This window comes from Rousettus aegyptiacus, unplaced genomic scaffold (genome assembly GCF_014176215.1).
Source record: "Rousettus aegyptiacus isolate mRouAeg1 unplaced genomic scaffold, mRouAeg1.p scaffold_m13_p_10, whole genome shotgun sequence".
In the NCBI taxonomy this organism is placed as follows: Eukaryota; Metazoa; Chordata; class Mammalia; order Chiroptera; family Pteropodidae; genus Rousettus; species Rousettus aegyptiacus.
The window spans coordinates 29,337,588-29,359,185 of record NW_023416285.1 but is presented as its reverse complement, the minus strand read 5'-3'; the positions used below and the strand labels follow the sequence as shown (position 1 = coordinate 29,359,185).

The 21,598-nt window shown below is 33.4% G+C and overlaps 1 protein-coding gene across 5 annotated transcripts in view; it reads right to left on the bottom strand.

Annotated features, from left to right (window-relative positions):
- Window positions 1–21,598, bottom strand: part of CENPE (centromere protein E) — a 62,777-nt gene that overhangs the window by 16,957 nt on the left and 24,222 nt on the right. For 3 of the 5 annotated variants that reach the window (XM_016159105.2, XM_016159106.2, XM_036227648.1), the window contains 22 exons: window positions 21,152–21,274; window positions 20,903–21,068; window positions 20,249–20,403; window positions 19,716–20,030; window positions 19,335–19,607; window positions 19,018–19,176; window positions 14,797–15,000; window positions 13,006–13,164; window positions 12,244–12,534; window positions 11,963–12,121; window positions 10,769–11,047; window positions 9,129–9,416; window positions 8,800–8,958; window positions 8,307–8,594; window positions 8,057–8,209; window positions 7,652–7,882; window positions 7,177–7,335; window positions 6,714–6,995; window positions 5,075–5,365; window positions 4,336–4,494; window positions 2,545–2,649; window positions 33–251 (listed from right to left, as the gene is read on the bottom strand). In XM_016159105.2, the coding sequence (XP_016014591.2) occupies window positions 33–251; window positions 2,545–2,649; window positions 4,336–4,494; window positions 5,075–5,365; window positions 6,714–6,995; window positions 7,177–7,335; window positions 7,652–7,882; window positions 8,057–8,209; window positions 8,307–8,594; window positions 8,800–8,958; window positions 9,129–9,416; window positions 10,769–11,047; window positions 11,963–12,121; window positions 12,244–12,534; window positions 13,006–13,164; window positions 14,797–15,000; window positions 19,018–19,176; window positions 19,335–19,607; window positions 19,716–20,030; window positions 20,249–20,403; window positions 20,903–21,068; window positions 21,152–21,274 (4,617 nt within the window). Of the gene's footprint in view, window positions 1–32; window positions 252–2,544; window positions 2,650–3,872; window positions 4,164–4,335; window positions 4,495–5,074; window positions 5,366–6,713; window positions 6,996–7,176; window positions 7,336–7,651; window positions 7,883–8,056; window positions 8,210–8,306; window positions 8,595–8,799; window positions 8,959–9,128; window positions 9,417–10,768; window positions 11,048–11,962; window positions 12,122–12,243; window positions 12,535–13,005; window positions 13,165–14,796; window positions 15,001–19,017; window positions 19,177–19,334; window positions 19,608–19,715; window positions 20,031–20,248; window positions 20,404–20,902; window positions 21,069–21,151; window positions 21,275–21,598 lie in introns of all 5 variants that reach the window. The other 2 variants (XM_036227649.1, XM_016159107.2) reach the window with 2 other exon arrangements.

Sequence of the window (21,598 nt, the reverse complement as noted above, 5' to 3'; positions counted from 1 at the left end):
TATTTGCAAAAATATTACTAAAAGAGTGGTACCTTAAGTTTCTTCATGACTCTATGGAATTCCATGGAACACCTTTGGTTTACAGTGAGAAGTTTCTGAATGTGTTTGGTTTGTTGATATGGAAGTGAGAGGTTTGCTTTTACTTTAATTGAAAGCTCTTTTTGGATTTCAATCTCCTTCTCCAAGTCAAAAGACAATCCATGTAAGAACTCATAATGATTATTCAACTCTGAGTATTTCTTCAGAAGCTCCTAAAGAAAATTAGAATTCGTTCAATTTAACAAATCATTATAATAGTTTTAGCCTTAGAATTGCAACAAAATTTATGCTTTAACATTTTCTATAAAAGTAATAAATTAAGACCTTCATGTTTAAAAAAAAGGGAAACATTGCTGATTATGGATTATATAAGTAAAATATAGTTATTGTGGAAATTAAACAAATTTAAACAAAAACAAAGAAAACCAGAAACAATCATTGTTATCGTTTGAAACGTTTTTTAGTTTTTTAAACAATCAAGATTTGAAGGAGCTTTTATGAAGTGAATAGAAATGTGAGTGAACTCAATCTGTATCTGTACTGTATCTCAAGGCTGAATTCTGGGTTATGTTTACAGTAGGCAGTGTGAGTTCGTAGATGAAAGAAGTGACTAAGAATCAACCAAGCTATCTGCTAGCTTGGTATATAGCCTTTTCACACCTTTCTATTTGCCTTGAATCTGAGTTTTCTAACTTTTCATCAAAGAGTTCAGTTTCTAATTCTGCCACTTCCTGACTGGGAAAATTATTGAGAGATTTTCTCAACTGCAAAATGAAGACTATAATAATTGCCACAGAGCTTCCTAGGGGGAACAAATAAAATATTATATAATATCTATATATCTATGTAATCTGTAAAATATTTGCACACATTATACGTTAAAGGAAGTAAAAGCATTTGTAAATGCTTCCATATCCAAGTTTAAACTTAGACTTGGTTTCAAATCCTGATTCTATCAACTTACTAGCTATGTGCTTTGGGCAACTACTAAACTCCCTCTCTGAGCCTCAGTTTCTTTGTTTACAAATGGAGCAATAAAACCTATTTCATAGGGTGAAGTACCAGGCACAGTGCCTGGCATGTGGTAGACATTCCATAAGCTCAAATGACTAAAAGCAAGACAGGTGACACTGGTTTGAGCACAAGTGGAGGGACACATAAGGTTCAAGTGGCCACAATCATCTAATAAGTAACATGTGCTTATTACTTCAGGTGCTAAACGCTAGAATAAGGGGCTTCTAACAATATGAGCTCTTTTTTTCATAATTTAAGAAAAAGTTGGATAGATGTTCATTAATCTGAAATGCTGGAGAGGGGATTTCTGCCTGTGGCCTTAGGATCAATCACATTATGGGCATGGAGCAGTATTGTATAATCATTCATTTGCACTTTTAATAGATACATATTAAAGGTTGACTTTCGTCAGAAATGTGCTAAGTGGTATAGCCATAAACAACATAAAAAAGTCTTTAGGGACCTTGCATTCTAATAGGGGTATCAGCGAATTTTGTTGGTTTTACTCTCAATATACAGAATCCAAACACTTCTCACTACTTCCACTGCTGCCTCTCCTAGCCAAGCCACCATCTCTGCCTGGATGACAAATGGCCTTCTTACTCCCACTCTGTTTTCAACACAACAGTCATCACTTTAAAGTGTTAACCCACTTCCCGTTTGCCCCAAGAATACTTGCCGGTGGCCCTTGTGGCTGCAGCATTTACCTTAGATAATTCACGTAATACAGCCCTAACCTTACCCTAAAGTTTGCCAAGAAAGATCTTGCTTTTGTTATTATTTTTGCATCTCTCTAGTATACTGATAGTCTTTAGAAACAAATGACATCATTCTATTTATAGCATTCTGTTTTGAGTTGTGATATTTCCATTTACAAAATATAGTAATTCTCAATCGCCGAAAATGTTAAATCCTAGAAAATGTAGCATTCCTACGTGTGATGCTGAATTAATACTGGCAGGGAGCTGCACTTTTTTTTTTCCTCAACGGGAAAAGGGTTAAAAGGTTAAGTCGTAAGTCAGATTATGTCTCTCCCAGAGCCGGAACTCTCCAATGGATCTCCATCTCCCTCAGAGTAAAACCCAAAGTCATTTTAAGTCCCCACAGCCTGCTTCCTCCCATTCTCTGCCCTCATTTCTCATTACCTTTCCCCTTTCTTGATGTTCTGGAACCCAGCAGGCAGGCTCTGCTACAGGAGCTTTCTACTTGCTGTTTCCCTGCCTACACTGCTTGCCTCACAGATACCTGTATGGCTCAATCCTTCACCTCTTTCAGGTTTTTGCTCAAATACCACTGTATCAGTTAAGGCCTTAAAATCAAAAGCCCTTATTGTTGTGTTTATGCGTCTATATATATATGCACACATACGTACCTGCACCAGAAAGCTTAGAAACATATGAGCATTATCTATCCATTCCACTGTTTCCTTTTATTCCATAGGTCTTTGAAGGGTACCAGTATTCATTTGTAATATTAACAGGGGGTACTTACTTTTATCCTAAAGCACTTTTCTCTCAGGCTTTCTATAAGGTGCTGTTTTCCATCACACGGTACCTTTTTTTCATATTCTACTACCTCCTTATGGTTCTGTTGGTCCTGTTTTGACACAAAGAAAAATCAAGGCTTCAGCTATAACTATATTCACAGATAATTAAGGTCTACCCATACTTTTTCAATGACATATTTTCTATCAAGTTTCAATAATGGAATTAAACATTACACTTTTAAGTCAATAGGTTCAAAGCCCTATTCATTTATTTTTTTCTAGTACCTTGGAACAGAAAATTCATATCCTGCTTACATTTTTGTATTTCTGATTAAAAGTACAAAACAAAACATTTCTTCTATTTGTTTATCTTGTCACTACAGTTCCAAAAATAATTGACTATTCAAAAATATTTGTTAATGACTTAAATCTCTATAAATTTAGTTAGGCCCAACATAAAGATGATTCCCAAGTGTCTGATGTTTCTATTGAAATTGCAAATGACATTGTTTTCCACTTTATTCTTGAAGTATGAGAATAAAAAATATCTTTATAGATTTCATACAATTTCTTGCTTATATGAATTTTGCTACTTTTTAGATATTCAGTTTAAATAGTTATGCTAAAACAGAACTTCCTTTTTTATATTCATCTTGCCGTTTTCCCTTCTAACTTCACTAATAAGAACCCATGTCTAAAATACCATCATCTAGAATTCTACAGCCATGCCATCCTGAACAAGCCCAGTCCCCTCTGACCTCAAAGCTAAGCAGGGTCAGGCCTTGTTAGTACTTGGACGGGAGACCACCGAGGAAGACAAGGTGCTGTAGGTGTAAAAAATAAAAAAATAAGGAATTGTAAACTGACAAGGTCCTTGCAATCTGTGAGATCAACCAAGGGTTGCCTCGCCTAAAAAATGAATGCATGAATGAATGAATGAATGAATAAAATAACACCATCATGTAGAGGTAGTGAAATGGGGTAATCTTTTACAAATTTAATTTTTCAAATATTTCTCCATTGAGAATAATGCTATTTCTTGGTTTTAAAACCCTTTAAAAAATTACACTGAAGCAAACAGTCTGCTTTATTTAACAAATCTTTTCTTAAAACTAAATAATTAAAATGGTATTTTCTAAAAAACATTTTGAATTCTTTTAAAACTATATTTCCTATTTGTATGAAAAATTATAATTATAGTTTCCCCATCACCCTTTACTGTTTATAGACATTCCCAGAAAAAACAACAATGGCAAAACAAACCACTGTTACACTTTTCAAAAAAGCTTGATTCTTATAAATAGTTACTACGTAGGGAAGATTCTGAACTCACTCTAGCTATTATTTCTCTTAAGGTTTTTCTGAATTGGTCTCTTTCCGTTTTGAGAGACTCTTTTATCATCCTTAGCTCATCTCTTTCCTTAGCTACAATTCTTATTTCTTCAAGGCTTTCATGAAGTTTCATAGCCAAGTGTAAGTTATCCATTTCCACACTTTGCATAGATAAGTTTTGAGCCTCAAATTGCTTTTTCAATCGTTCCATTTCATTCATTTTTTTATGAATTTTATTGACACCTTCTTTCATTTTAAGAAGCTGAAGCTCTTTTTTCTGAAGTTCTTGGATCTTGAGATAATTATAAAACAAGTTAGAAAGTGAACAGAATTCCTTCAAGGAAAGAAATTAACATCTATTTGTTATACGTACATATATATCTATGTCTACATATCTGTATCTATACCCTTTCTCTTTCTACAAATAATTTTGGACATTCCCAAAAGAACAAAACAACATATACCTTTTTCTCTAATTCGGCTTTTGATTTACTTAAATCCTTTTGAATATTTGAAATCTGAGTTGTTTTTTCTGAACATCTCTCTCTGAATTTATCAATAGTTTCTTGGTACTCTTTCAAATGCATACGAGCAATTTTTAGTTTCTGTTGTGTTTCCAGATCCTTTGTTATTAGAAGAAGTTGAGAAATACGGTATAAAAGCACATTACCTTTTCTTAATGATTAACTAGTTAAACAAAATCTTTAAAAATGCACACTTACAGTTAAAAACAACCACGATACCACCTCCAAATTAGAACAGTGCAGAAAGATGTAAAGTAAAAGTTCCTGTTCCAACCCTTGTTGAACTCTGCCACTTACTTTTCACCTTTCATACTACTTTTCATATCAATACCACATGTCCCAATCGTATACTTAGTATTCCATTATACAGATGAACCCTCATTTAGCAAGTGCCTTATCGATGGACACTGGGATTGCTTCTAGATTTTGTTCTGCACAATGTTGCAGTAAACACTGCTGTATTTCTACCCAGATATGTGAATATATTGGTAGGATAAATTCCTAGAAGTGAAATTGCTGTAGCAAATTCACATGTTGATAAACTTTTAATAAGATATTGTCAAATTGTTTCCCTAAAATGACATAACATTTATCTTTCACCAACAGTATCATTTATTTTCAAAGAAAAAAGCTTCTTGTATTAAAAACATGTTTACTGAATAAGAAGAGGATAACTCACTCTAGCTACAATTTCTTGTAGGTTTGCCTTGAGTTGGTCTCTCTCCAGTTTGAGAATCTCTTCTGCTTTCCTTAGATTATCTCTTTCTTTCTTTACAGATTTCATTTCTTCAAGGTTTTCATGAAGTTTCTGAGCCAAATTTAAGTTCTCCATTTCTATTTTATCCAGAGTTAAACTTTGGGCTTTCAATTGTTTCTTCAATCGCTCTATTTCGGACATTTTTTTCTGTGTCTCATTGCCATCTTCTTTCAACTTAAAAAGTTGATGTTCATTTTCCTTAAGTTCTTGGACCTTTTAAGATTATCAAAAAATAACATGTTAGGACACAGAAGGCTTTTAAGGGAAGGATAAAGAATTGTTTCTAAATTAAGACAGCAGTCTTCCCAAGTCGCTCTTATGAATACATAATTCCAACAATTATTTTCTTTTCAGGCATAATATACATACATGCTCTAGTCTTAATATAGCTCATATTCTTGTCATATATCTATATATTATGTTATGTACCTATAACTCAGATTAAAATACAGAACCTCTCTAATATCCCATAGAGTTCCTTCATGTCTTGTCTTACAACTAACAATTATTCTAACTTATCATCCTAGATGAGTTTTGCCTGCTTTTGATCTCATAAATCACAATGTAACTTCTCCATTCTCCTGATGATAGGCATTTGTTTGCAGTTATTTTGCTCTTATGATGAGAGCTGCTATGAACATACTGTATATATCTTTATGTTGAAGTATGCACTCTTTCGCATACAAAGGAGTAGAAATGTTGGGCCACAGGCAGCTATATGTTTAGTGTTAGTAAAAACTGTCAAGTTGTTTTCTAATGTGGCTAAACTATTTTATATCTGCAGTGGATTTTAGGCACTAATAAATCAGCTATCAATCAAATACTCCCTAACCTCATATCTTTTCTTGTAATTTAGTGTTTCAATTTTCTAAACCCATTTGCATATTTGATACTTCATCTGTCTTCTCAGAAACAAACCCGAGTTTGTTGATCCTGGTACCCCCTCAAATGCATATGAGCAATTCCTAGTTCCTCTTGTTTTACCAGGTCCTTTATCATTAGAGAGAGTTTAAGAAGAGTGACATCTTAATGTTAATTAGTATTTTTTTTAGGAAAGTCATGTGTTTTCTTAGTAAAGATAATAAAACTATTCTTATTCTAACTAGCATTTTTTAATGAAAGTAATAATTTTTTTTATAAAAAGAATAAAACTATTATTTCTTACTCTACATCTTAGCTGTTATAAAGTCTTAAGTGTTCCTTTTCCCCTCCTCATTCCCTCCCCGCACAGCACAAAATCTACTCCTACTTTCCAGGGGCAAACACATTATACACATACTATTCTACAGCTTGCTTTTCCCACTAAGTTATTTTGGGCTTCCAAATTGAGACACTCAAATCTATTTAATTTTTTAAGAACCTGTTGCATAGTATTCAGACATATTGCTCACATTTATTCAGTTTCCTTCTGATGGACATTTAGATTGTTTCCCATTTTTTACAAATTGCTACAATGAACCACCTGTAGTTTAAGCGTGTGCTTGTGTATGTTTATATTGAAGAAGGGTTCACTGCTGTCAGAGACACACCACGTTACTCGCTAGGAAGAGGTAACACTTACCTTAGCTTCTGTTTCTCTGAGGCTTTCCCTGAACTGGTCTCGCTCCACTTTGAGAGTTTCCTCCATTCTTCTTAGGCCATCTCTTTCCTTAGTAATACTTTTTATTTCTTCAAGGTTTTCTTGAAGTTTCTGAGTCAACCTTAACTTCTCTGTTTCTATACTTTCCAGGGCTGAATTCTGGGCCTCCAATTGCTTCTTCAATTGCTCTGTTTGATACATATTTTCCCTGAGATCGTTTTTTACTTTAAGAAGTTGATGTTCTTTCTCCTGAAGTTCTTGGATCTTGAGATAATCATACAATAAATTAGAATGTAGAGAGATATTGATAAAAAGCTAAATATTTTCTAAATTATGTAGGTAAATCTCTACTTGTCTTCAATTTAAGGCTAACTCATTTAACCTGTTTCATTGCACGAAAGACTTGATTTAAACTGTTACTTAGGTAACAACTTAAAAAAAATACCTGTGCTTTCAAGGCAGTATTTTTGTTTTCTAAATCCATTTGCATATTTGATATTTCATCTGTTTTCTCTGAAACAATTTCTCTGAGTTCATCAATAGTTTCCTGGTACTCTTTCAGATGTATGTGAGCAATTCTTAGCTCCTCTTGTTTTTCCAGGTCCTTTATTATTCGAGAAAGAAAAATAATATATTCAGAGCAATAAAATTTAAACAATGTATAGAAAAGTACAGGGTAAAAGTAAAAATTTCCCTCCCTCCTTATGCCTCCTAATGCTCATCCTCTAAGTTACTTTTAGGATAAATAGCTACAACTGAACTTTTTGGGTCAATGAATAAGCTTACTAAAATGTTTGGAAGATATTACCAAATAAAGCCCCCACCCCCTTCAATCTTCCCCAAGGTTGGACCAGTTTTATACCCCTACAAACCCCACTGCCCATGATTCTTTTAGGGAAGGGAGAAAGATGGTAACTCACTCTAATTACAGTTTTTCCTAGGTTTTCCTTTAGCTGGTCTCTCTCTACTTTGAGAGTCTCCTCCACACGCCTAAGGTCATCTCTTTCTTTTGTAACATAGCTCATTTCTTCAAGGTTTGCATGGAGTCTCTGAGTTAACCTCACGTTCTCCATTTCTATATTTTCCAGAGTTGACTTATGGATTTCAAGTTGCTTCTTCAAGTATCCCATGTCACAAATTTTTTCCTGACTCTGAAAAAATCATAAATGAGTTAGGACACAGGCAGAGTTTTTACAGAAAAAGGAGATTTTCTAAATTAAGTCAACCATCTTTACATTGAATCTAATGTATGCACTATTTTCCATAGGGACATAAGGAATAAAACAATCAGATGTCATTTTCCAACTTAACAAAACAAGACCTACCTTTTCCCTTAATTCAGCATCTGAATTTTCTAAATCTCTCCAAATATTTGCTCCTTGATCTGTCTTCTCTGAACTATTCCTTTTACTCATAGTTTCTTGATATTCTTTTAGAAGAGTGTAAGTAGTTTTTAGTTCCTCTGTGATTTTCTGTCTCTTTATTAATGGAGTAAAATTAAAACTTAATAGTGAATATCATTATCACTTTAACACAATTGTTGTATCCAAAAAACAATAGAAGAGGGAAACTTACTTCAGCTAAAATTTCTTTAATGTTTTCTTTGAGTTGGTCTCTTTCCACTTGAAGGTCTTCTTGTACCCTTGTCAGTTCATCTCGTTCCTTAATTATAATTTTTATTTCTTCTTGACTTTCCTGAAGTCTCTCAGTTAACTTGAGTCTCTCGCTTTCGATACTTTCTAGCGATGAATCTTTGCCTTTGAGTTGTTCTTTTAATTGTTCTAGTTCACTCATTTTTTCCTGAGTTTCACTGATTTCTTTGATGCACATAAATTGTTTTTGTTTTTCATCAAGCTCATGCACCTTAAAATAATGATAAAAGCCAAAAATTATATACACATATGCACAAAATGTGTTTATACATGTGCACATATGTATGGGTATATTTTTTTAAGGTAAAAACCCCAAGAAGCTCTCCAAAACAATTTAGTATATAAACAGTAGTCTTTGTGATTCAGTTAGTTACCTCCATTAAGTTTTCTCCCACTGTTCCTTTACTCTAATTTACCTTTCTCTGGAATTCATCATTGTTTTTTTCCAAATCTTTTTGAAAGTTTGATAGTTCAGTTTCTTTCTCTGAAAGATTCACTCTCAGCTTATCAATAATTTCTTCTTGTTCTTTCAGGTGACAATGAGCAACTCTAAGTTCCTCTTCAGTTTGTAGGTGCTTTTTAAATAGAGGAAATTATAAGAAATATATAGAAACGTTATAACCATTGCACTCTTCTTTATCCAAAGTTTAGTTTCTACAAAAATATATGCTTATAAAATACTAAAAAAAAAAAAAAGAAAACCCAAACAAACCCATACATACATGGAGAAACGGATACAACTTACTTTAGCTGTGATTTCTCGCACGTTTTCTTTGAGTTGGTCGTTTTTATCTTGAAGAACCTCTTGCAGCCTACATAGGTCATTTCTCTCCTTAGTTACAGAGTTCATTTCCTCATGACTTTCTTGAAGTCTCTCAGACAAGGTGAGCTTTTCCATTTCTAGTCGTAGCAGTGCTGACTCTTTAGCTTTGAGTTGTTCCTTTAATTGCTCCATCTCACTCTTTATTTTCTTGGTCTCATCTTTTTCCTTCATACTGAAGGACTGCTCTTGTGTATCTTGAGCCTCTTGGATCTTAAGAGGATCAAAAAACAATACAGTTGATATGCAAAGATACTATATTTTATTTTAGAAGAAATCAGGATACTTTCTAAAACAATTAAACCAGGATTCAATGGTTCATTTACAGAGCAATCTTCCCACTCCTACACTCTTCTATTATTCATATTTTTAGCGCTTATTTATTGAGCGCTCACTGTGCTATCAGTATACTATTAGAAGCTGGAGATAAAACAGGAAATGAGACTTACAGGATCTCTGCCTTGAGACACTTTAGGGCACAGCAGACATTTTGGTAAATCTTACCAAACAGAGATACTGGCTTCTGCTATGGTATTAGAGGCAAACCTAACCTATTGTGCGTGTTTAGGTAGGTAAGGCTTCCTGGGGGACAGAAAGCTTCAGTTGAGAACTAAAGGATGAGAGCACGAGGCAGAGTGGAGTATGGTAATACTGCAGGTAGGGAGCTCAGAACATCTGCAGGCCATGAGATGAAGAAGAGCAATAGACTAGAGTTGCTCCAGCACGATGAGCAGGAGAAAGCAAGCTGAAATAAGGCTAGAGACCAGTAAGGTCTGGGATCCAGGGCCTCCTACGTCATGAAGGGGATTCTAGTTTTCATTTTAAGAGTAAAAAAATAAGCTATTAAAGGTTTTAAGAAAAGATCACCTGGGCTCAGAATGGGGAATAAGTCAGAGAAGTATAATAATGAATGGGGGGTGATGAGTTAGGAAGCTATTGCAGAAAGCCAGGGAAAGAAAGAATGGCGGCTTGGAACAGTGCTAGCAGTACGGAGAAAGGTGGGAGGATTTTTCTCTCTCCTCTCTCTTCTCTCTCTCTCTCTCTCTCTCTCTCTCTCTCTCTCTCTCTCATACACACACACACACACACACACACACACACACACACACACACACACACCCTTCCTCCCTCCCTCAAAACTCAATCCACAGGGTTTGGTGCTTAGATTACAGAGTGAGTAGGGAGGGAGGGATAGTACTAGGGATGATCTCCAGATTTCTGACTGAATCAACAAGGAAGATGTTAGTGCCTTACAAGACGCTGGAGGACTAGACGTAGAGAAGAAAAAAAATACTATTTTTGGCTTCATCCTTTCTTGTAATATAGCATTGTTTTTTCTAAATCATTTTGAATATTTAAGAAAAAAGCTGTCTTCTTGGAAACATTTTCTCTCATTTTCAATAGTTTCTAAGTATTTCTGAGCAATTTTTATTTGTTTTCATTTACTTCATAATTAAAAAGATGTTTAAAGAAAATTGGTAGTAACTTTATAACTAAATGTCCCTTTCTCCCAAAGATTTGATTAGTATGAAATACTTTAAATGGGAGGAAAGGATGAAACTTACTTTAGCCAAAGTTTCTCTAAGGTCTTCTTTCAGCTGGTCATGTTCAACTTGAAGTGTTTCTTTTGTCATTTTAAGGTTGTCTCTTTCCTTAGTCAGAGATTTTATTTCTTCCTGACTTTCTTGAAGTTCTTCAGTTAACTTGAGCCTTTCCATTTCTATACTTGCCAGTGTTGAATCGTCGGTTTTGGCTTGTAGTTCCAGTCCACCCATTGTTCCCCGAGTACGGCTGACTTCTTTCATATTAGGAAGTAGCTCCTCTTCCTCTCGAAGCACTGGGATCTTGTGATATTCATAAAATACCAAGATTACTATCTGGAAATTGTTATTATAATTTTTTAAAAGGAAAAGATGAGGATACTTCCCATAGCAATGAAAGTGATCTTGAACCCTCATATCCTACCATGGATCGCCAACTCCTATTTATTCATTTTCCCTTATTTATTACTAAAGATAATTCATGACTTTCTGTCACAGTTTTCTTTTACTCCAGCTTACATCCAAAGTGAACTAATCCTTGTTTTACCAACTAATTGCTAATTCAGTCAGTTGCACACTTCTGTTTCTATACTAACTAGTTCCATAATGCTATAAGAAAAAAAAAATCATGGATTATATCCCAGTGAATGAATGGTCTCCATTCTCAGATGAATCCTAATGGTATTTCATATATATATATTTTTTTATGTGTACAGATTGATTCCGTTTTCCTGTTGGCACTAGTGGTACCACATGACTTTGCATATTAAATTTCTGCATTTATCATACTGAAATACTGGAGTTTTTTTTTTTTTTTTTTTTTTTTATGCTTATAGTGAAGGGAAATAACAATGTCTTATATACATAGTTTCAGTTTCTGGCACATAGTAGGCTTTTGAGAAGGGTTGGTCCAGTTATCCCAATGTTTCATTTTCTCTATAGCATTTGCCTTTATCTCAACTTATTTTGTTCATTTGATTGCATATTAATCAGTTATCTTTTCCACTACAAAGTAAGCTCTATGATCAGAGATTTTGTCCACTGTATTCTAATTTTATTTTTATAACCTAGGACTGTACCTGCCATATCAGACACTCAAAAAATACTACCTAATAAATGAATGAACCATATTTAACTCAGTCACTACTTACGGCTTATGTTTCCTTCTAAGGAAAAAGAAAGGAATAAGGAACAGTAGAGAAGGAAGAAAAGACAAACCTTTTCTTGTAATTCAGTATTGGATTTTTCTAGGCCCTTCTGATTATTTATTATTTGAGCTGTCTTTTCAGAAATGCTTCTTCTTAGTTCTTCAATAGTTGCTTGGTGTTCTTTTAGATGCATACGAGCAAGTTTTAGTTCTTCTTTCGTTTCTAGACCCTTTATTAACAAGTGAAATTTAAATATTATAACAGCATCATCTCAACCCAACCCTATTTCCCCCTTTGCAACTGGCTCAGTTTTTAAAGAAACACCTGATAAAAGAAAATGAGATGACTTACTGTAACTTCAATTTCTCTTATGTATCCTTTAAGTTTATTTCTCTCTGTTTCAAATGACACTTGTAATTCCTTTAGGTCATTCCTTTCTTTGGTTATGGATTTCATTTCCTCATAATTTTCATGAAGTTTCTGAACCAACTCTTGCTTCTCTGTTTCCATACGTTCTAATGTTAATTCTTGGTTCTTTAATTCATTCTGTAAATTCTCCATTTCATTCATCTTTTTTTGCATATCACTCATCTCTTCTTGCACACTAAGAAGTTGTTGCTGTTTTTCTTGAAGTTGTTGGCTCTAAATAAGTACAGTATTTATAATTACCATTTTGTCTATATTCCCTTAAAATTATTATGTAAAGTATACTTTACCGAAATAATCTGTGAGTAGATAAGTAGCATTAAAAGTAAAGTGATCTTCCAGTATCAGTAGTGGGTTGAATAAGATTCCACTCAAAATTCAAGTGGTAGTACTCAATGAATATTTGATGAATGAATATATCACATAATTAGTTTAGACTGTTTCATATGAATCAAGGCCTCTCTTTCATCTAAAGACTCTAAAATAATATAATCCTTGCAAAGGATGTTAAGATTTCAGTATGAGTTGAAACTGTCCAAAATATTAGCATTAAAATCTGTTCATTTGAGAGGTATATGCTACTTATGGAACTTAGGTCTGCTGGAATAAAAATTTATCACTGAAAACAAAAGAAAACATAATAACTTAGGAAAAACAACTAGGAAGATAACTTAAAAAAAAATTAACCTTTTCCTTTAGCGTTTCTTCAACTTCTGCCAGTTTTTCACAGGTCTTAGAGATCTCTTTTTCTTTCTCTATGGTATGGTTCTTTTCTTGTGCAACTATCTCTTGTTGCTTTTTAAGTTCATCTCCAAGAATTCTTAATTCTTCCTGATTTTCAATAGTCTAGAATTTTAAAAGTTGAGATTAAAATATATAATATTAGCTTACATTAATAAAATCAGGTAAAAATAAAAATTTACTTGTCTAAAAATGAAGAAATCATGACAAACTATATAGGAAAAGACTAATTTAAAAAGAAAGTATTTAATTATGTATATGCCAAGAATCTGCTTTTTTATGCTATTTCTTTATTGCTCAACTTACATTTCTATCATGAGAACTCGAACTGGAATTAGCATTCTACCATGAGAAGTTTGTTCATTTTCTCCTCCTAAGCTAAGAGAAACTGCTTCTAAGCTTTCATAGACTGATGACAAGGCTATAGTTATGGACTCTTACTAAGCTAATGTGGCTTTGGTTTTGGGCACTGAAAAATAGCAAGCTCAAAATGGCACTCACTCTTTGCGAGAATGACTTGGGCTAATCCTAGTTATTAAACTGAAACAGTGATATTTTCAAGTATCCGGACAAAAACATTACAAGCCAAAAACCAAGAAGAAAATATGCCTTTTGTTTGTATTATATTTATAATCAGCTCTTTTGATCAAATAGACAATTCTAACAAACAGAAAATTATACAAAAGATCAGGTTCTACTGTAATTCACAGCAAACTTCCCAAAATGTTAATTTTGATCTACAAATATTATATTGCCCCTAAACATAGGAACAGAAACTAAAGTAGGGTTGAAAGTACTGGCAAATATCAACTATTGAAAATGAAATAAAAAGATTCTATAGTATAAATAAAAAAGAAACATTTAGAACAAATTTAACAAAATATAGATAAGACCTATTTACTGAAATCTACAACTCACTGAGAGAACTAATAATTTATAGAAAGATGTATGATTGCCAATAAGCACATAAAATGATGTTCAATATCTTTAGTCATCAGGGAAAGGCAAATTGAAACAATGATGTGCACATCCAATACAATAGCTAAAATTAAAACCACCAATAATGTGGAGTTGGTGAGGATATGGAGCTTCAGAGTCATCTTACTTTACTAACGGGAATGTAAACTTTGAAAATCAGTCGAAATTAAAATTTATAGTAAATTCTCATCGAGTTAAATATACAGTTCCTAGCTATTCCATTTAGATGCTTACCCTAGAGAAATAAAAAACACATGTTCATGTAAAGATCATGTAAGAATGTTATAGCAGCTTTATTTGAAATAGTCAAAGAGTGGAGATAACTCAAATTTTCATCAATAGGAGAAAAGTTCAATAAATTGTGGCCTATTCATACAATGGAACACAGCTCAGCAATAAAAAGGAGTGTAGAAAGAAGACACAAAAAATTACATGCTGTATGATTCTATTTGTATGAAGTTCTAGAAGAGACAAAGTGACTTAAGGTGAAAAACCATCAGGACAGTGACTATTTGGTATAGAGGATGAGGTTAGGATTGAGTAGGTTGGGGCATAGGGAAATTTGGGGGTGATGGGAATATTCTATGTCATGATGGGGGTGGAGGGTACATAGGTAGAGACATCTGTCATAAGTCACCAGACTAATCACTTACTTGTATCAGATATAGTCATTGCATATACACTGTCCAATAAAATTGTAAAAATCTAAAACATATGAAGACTAAAACAAATTCTCAAGTAAACACTGCTAAATCCTACCATTTCAATATTTTCCCTTAGGTCAGTCTTCAGTTGTTCCTTTTCTGCTGTAATACTCTCTAACATTTGTTGTAGTTCATTTTTCTCCTGTATTAAAGAAAGTATCTTTTTCTGTTGCTCAATTAGCTCGTTCTCCTCACCATCTGCAATCAGTACTTGGGTTTTTTTGCCTTCCAAATTCTGTTTTTTATCTATGCCAACCATCTAAAATATAAATAACATTATATTTTTCAGTTAATAACAATTTTAATAATAGCCAACACTTATATTACTTATTATGTACCAAGCATTATTTGCATATACTGACACATTTGATCTTTGCTATAACCTTATGAGGTAGGTAATATTATTATCTCCATTTGACAGATGAAGAAACTGAATTCTAGAGAGGATAGGTCACTTGCCCATGGTTACTCAGAAAGGTAGAGTCAGCTAGTGAACCCTAGTGGTCTGGGTCTACTTTGTGTTTGTGCTGTACCTGTTCACTGATAAAAACTACCTGGACAGCTTTTGATAATTAACAATGATCTTCATGTATGATGGGTTAATCTGACTTTATGACGGAGTAAGCCACCTTAAACTCTACATTTTCCTTCCTTCAAAAGCCGGAAATCATTCCCTAGCACCTATTCCCTATAAATCTTTATTTTTAGAGGCAGTCATTTGCACAAAAGGCTGGAGTTTTATTATATGCAGAGGGCAAAATGATTTTGATTGAAACATTTCATATAATAACATAATTCATCTTTCCTGGATATTTTTCATACATTGTTTAAGAAAAACATGTTATATAAATTCATTTATCCATAAATAAGTCTTAACCAAAAGTAATCCATTATGTGACTCCTTGGTTAAAGGAGACAAAGACTAACATTATAACTGATGTCATGAAATCCTTACATCAGCCCAGTAAATACATTCAGCTCCATGTTGGACAGGTTTGAAAAAGTTTTTTTTTTTTTATAATAATCTTTAATTTCATTAGAAAAAAAATTGAAAACTAAAGAGAAAAAGCCATTTAATGTCATCAAATTCACACAACCATTATTAGAATTCTGGAGTATTTCCTTCCACAGTTTTCACCCTTCCCCTTATAATCCCCCCCAACTTCCACCGCTGACCTATGGATGATGCCGTTTCCCCTTAAGAACTGGATCTCTGAAGGCAGGGTGTTTCCTCCCACGCACTTGCGGCTTGCCCCTGGGGCCTGGTGCACCCAGGGTATGGTCCGTGGCGCCACCTGGGGTGTACACCCAGGACCCTCTGCGTGTAAAGCAGACGTGCTAACCACTACACTATGGAACCACCCCAACTTCCACGGTTTTTCCATTAGAAAAGTTTTTTTAAACATAGCAATCAAAATTAATTTACATATATAGAATTCTTTTTAATCTTTCTTTTTCACTTAGATCATATGCATTTTTCCATGCTATTACATAATCTTCAAATTATAATTTTTAGTAGTTGCTTGGTTCTCTAGAGTGGGTATGACAAACTGTACTTTAAGCTCCCTTCTTATTGTTGACAATGTGCATAAGCTTCTGACAATGGTGAGCATTGAGCTAACTATATGAGAAAGTAAGGTGAGAAGACGTAGTCTGCTAGATACTATAGTTCAGAATCTTGCATCTTTACTCTTAAACAAAGGAGTGTACACAAAGAGAAAGCACACTGACACAAAGTATTCTGTCATGATACCCCAGGTACATTTCTAAACTGAATGCAGCCTAAAAAGTATTTTGGCTACCACAGTTATGAGTAAAATGTAATAGATCTAATTATTTTTTAAAAAGTGTCCTTTATATGAGAATAATCTTACTAATTACAAAGCTTAAAGTTTCTGTTAAACTAATTCAAAATGATATATGCATCCCTATGTTCACTGCAGTACTATTTACAATAGCCAAGAAATGGAAGCAACCTAAGTGCTCATCAACAGATCAGAGATTTGATAAAGAAGATGTGGTACAATGGAATAGTACTTGGCCATAAAAAAAAAAATCTTACCATCTGCAACAACATGGATGGACCAGAGGATATTATGTTAAGTGAAGTCAGTCAGACAGAGAAGATAAATACCATATAACCTAACTTATGTGTAGTATCTAAAGAACAAAATAAACAAAGAAAACAGAAACAGACTCATAGATACAGAGAACAAACTGATGATTGCCAGATGGGAGGGGGGTTGGGAGGCTGGGTGAAAAAGGTGAAAGAATTAAGAAGTACAGATTGGTAGTCACAATATAGTCATGGGGATGTGAAGTACAGCATAGGGAATATAGTCAATAACACTGTAATAACTATGTATAGCACCAGGTGGGTACTAATCAGGAGATCACTTTGTAAGTTATATAAAATGTCTAACTATTATGCTATATACCTGAAACTAATATAAATATTATTAAATATCAACTCTAAAAAAAAAAAAATTTTTTTTTCCATTGAGACACGCTAGATAAATTGCATTTCCAAAGAGATATATCAAGCAAGATTGCAAATGGTGATTCATGACAGACCCACTAATGGAGGTCTCTGGTGACCAGATGAACAGAGGGGCCCCTGGAAAGTCCCAGACCCACTCCTTCATTCACATGGGGGTTCTGGGATGAACATCACATAAGACCAAGCTGATCTCAGCTTTCCATCCCAGATTTCGGGACCTCTGATGAACAGAATGGCTTCAGAGAATCCCTTCAGGCCTGTTTATTGAAATGGATGCTTCCAGCATGAACTTAATACTACAGGATCCAGCTGGGTCATGTTGATATCAAAAAGGTTATAAAGGAATGGATGACCCTTGAGGACATTATGCTAAGTGAAATAAGTCAGTCACAAAAAGAAAATACTGCATAATTCTGCATATATGAGGTACCTAGAGTAGTCAAATTAATAGAGACAGAAAGTGGAATGTGGTTACTAGAGTCTGGAGACAGCAGGACAGGTTGTATGATGGGTTTGCACGATAAAAAGAATTCTGGAGATTAATGGCATAGCAATGTGAATTTACTTAACACTACTATTCACTTAAAAATGGTTAAGATGGTACACTGTATGCTATATATAATTTATCACAATTAAAAAAAAACAAATATATATGTGACTATACTATTCCATGCTAAATAATGAAAGATTATTTCATCAGTCTTCTACTAATGAATGTTTTCCTATAGTAAATATTCCGGCTTAAATAGTCTTAAGCATACTACTATAAAAAAGATACTATAAAAAATTCTGTTGATAATATATATAAAAGGTATTTATGAAACGTAGAAATGTACAATAAATGAATCTATTGTATAAAATCCTCCATTTTGGACTGAATTGTGTCCTCCCAAAATTCACATTGAAGCTCTAACCTTCAGTGTGATTCTGGAGACAGAGCAGTCAAGGAGGGTAATTAAGGTTAAATGAGGTGATAAGGATGGGTCCCTGATCCCACAGGACTGGTGTCCTTTAAGAGGAAAAGACACCAGAGCTCTGTCTTTCTCAAAGTGCACAGAAGAAAGTTCATGTAAGGACACAGAAAAAAGACACCATCTGCATTCCAGAGAGGCTGCTCCAGTAACAGAATTGTCAGGTAGCTTAATCTTGGACTTCTAGACTCCACAACTGGAGAAAAGAAATATGTTGTTTTAGCCATGCAGTCTGCGATATTTTGTTATGATAGACTATAATCTACCTCCCTTAAAAAAAATTAGCATCCTAGACTTTCCTGTATATTATTTAAATGACCAGTTACATAGTCATTCTCCTAAATCTCAGGAAAAAAATAAAACCATACTACAAAGACTTAAGCACCAAAAAGTATGGCCCAAGACTCAGAAATAGACATAAACATTGATTTTATAGTAAACTCTAAACAAGTTCAGTATATAAAATCTGACATAAATATTTGAGCCATAATTAATAATCACTCAATCTTTCTTACATTCCTAGAATTCAGAGAGGCTTTTAAACATGGTTAAGGTACGTCAGGCCTCAGAAAATATCCATTCAAAGTTTGAACTAAAAATTTTCACTTTTTCCTTTTTAGACTTGTTGTAAGCAGTTATATTTTAAGTTATTTCAAAGATAAGTGAAGTTTACAAGTTATTGCTAGTTATTACCACTGTGAGTAATAAATAAGATTGAGATTACCATTATGTATTTAAGTGTTTGAGGTTAAGGAGAAAGCTCATCTATAAATATATGAAAATGCTGAACAGAAACGCTTTTTACCTCTTCCTGAAATTCATCCTTAATTTCTCCTATGTTTTCCTCTATGTGCAAAGTCTTGGAAGTTTCCTCAGAATTTTTCATTTTCAGTGTGTTAATAGTTTCTTGGTGTTGCTTCAAAGACTCAAGAGCATTTCGTAATTGTTCTTGGGTGTCTATGTTCTTCGTCAGAGAAATATAAAATCATTTCCATTAGAATAAGGCGAAACAATGAAATTATTTTATAGTTTCTATGTGATCATAAATAATAAAAGATGGCTCCTATAATGTTTTTAAAGAGCCTCTCTGAGTTTTCAAAGTTTAATCAGTTAAAACTTTACCATGTTTACAGTATCCTGAATGTCACTTTGGAGTTGGTCTCTCTCAATTTGCAGGCTCTCCTGGAGTTGTTTTAGGTCATCTTTTTCTTGGGTTAAGGTTCTTACTTCTTCTAAGGTTTGTTGAAACTTCTCAGTAATCAGTGTTTTCTCCCTTTCTACAGTTTGCAACCTGGAATCTCTACTTTCTAATTGTTCCTTCAGCTTTTCCACTTCATTTAACCATTCTTGACTCTCAGTGGTTTTCTGTTGAAGTTCCTGGGTTTTATGAGACAGCTTTAAAAGAAAAAGTAAATGTGAAAAGCAGAACATTCTATGGCATTTTTATGAAAGCCAAGCCCCAGAAGACAAAGATCATTTCCTTAGAGGGCGTCTTGTACCAACCTCCATCTTTGAAGCATCCAAAGTTAAACCAAGTTTTTGAGTTTCTTTATAGAGGTTTTCTATTTCCTGATTTAGTCTTGCATTCCCCTCAAGGACTGTGTTATACTTTTGCTCACATTCAATATGATGGTTTTTAAAATCCTGGAAATCTTGTTCGGTGCTTTTATAATTCATCTGGGTAGTTGCTAGGTCATCTTTAGTTCTCTCAATATCTTCAAGTAAATCTTGAATTCTATTTTCCTTATGAACTATGTCAGAAAATAATTTGTCTTTTTCTGATGTTATTAGATATAGCTCTTCGGATTTATCATTTATCTATGGAAAAAAGAAAGTTTAGCTATATTAGTAATACATAATCTATTGAAGCAGTTTTCAGGAAAAGAAACCCTTTTCTGTAAAAAAAAAAGACATTGAAATTAAGCAAAGATTTGACTGAGGAAAGGCAATATTACTGTCGCATCTCTATAATAATACATTATCCTGTTTTAATTTTACCTTCAAAATAAGAGTTATTTGCTTAAAAATTTATTTACCTCTTTCCTTAGCATTTCCACTTCTGAGGGTAAAGATTTCAATTCTGAGAGCAAATTAACTTCTTTGTGCAAAGCTTCATTTACTTCAATTTCCTTGTTCAGTTCTTTCTGGAGATCTGTAATTTTTCTTTCCAATTCCAAATTACAGAGTAAATCTAGGAAATTTTTGGTAAATTAAATAGCTTGCAGTTATTAAGTCAATCTAAATTACAGTTAGACTTTTAATCAGATTATATATAATTTATTTAAAAAAGAGCCAATACTAGTAAACAGCTAATCTAATTGTTAATACATATTTTTTAAAAAATGTTTTAATTGTACAACATCATAACTTGATATCTGTATACATATGAAGTGATTACCCCCAAAAGTTTAGTTACTATTTATCGCTATACATGTTACTAGTTTCTGAATCACCTTTTTCAAGAATCATATCCAATTTACTTGGGAAGTAATTTTTAAACCCTTATGAACTGAAGTCCATGGAAACATTCATAAATAGTGATACAAATGATATTCAGAGTTAATATGAAACTATTAAAAAAAAAACAGAGAATAATGGAATTTAATCACTGGAATATAGTTGCAAAGTCCTTTAGGTACATTTCTACAGAAAGTCATATTTGCAGAACTAAGTCTAAAATTACAAAATACCTTTTGGAACTTTGCCATCTATGAGGGAGGTGAGTTTCGTTATTTCATTATAAGAAGATTGTAATTCTTTCATCAGATCAACTTTCATTTTCTCTTTTGCCTCCAACTGGCTTTGATATAACTGATTATCATTTTCCATTTGCTTGCATATACTTTCAAGTTCTTTCTATTAAGAGAAACACTGCAAATTCACAAAAATATACTGATCGTTACAACTGCTTAATTATAAATATTACAAAAATCACTTACCATTTTCTCTTTCAGCTCCAGATTTTCACTTCTAAGAAATGCTGATTCTCTTTTGGAATCCAGGGCTACTGTTTCAGCATCAACCAAAGACTGTTTCATTAGTTTAAGGTCATCAGTGTTTTCCTATATACATGACAAAAAGGAATTAGCGAAATCTAACTTTCTTAGAGTTGAAAAGGTTAACACTTTGTTTTCAACTAGCCTGCTAAAGTTTCCTAGTATTTTTAAGTTATTCTCTCCAAAACACAATAGGTGAGTAGGTAATAGTTAAAATTAAGAATATTAAATCATAAATTGAAAAGAAAACCAAATAATCCAATAGAAAAATCGAGAGAAGATATAAATAGGCAACTCAGAGAACAGGAAGTGCAAATGACTGAGAAATATATGAAAAAAATAAGAAATTTCATTTTTAGAGAGAAGTGGCATTTTAACATGACTTTAGCT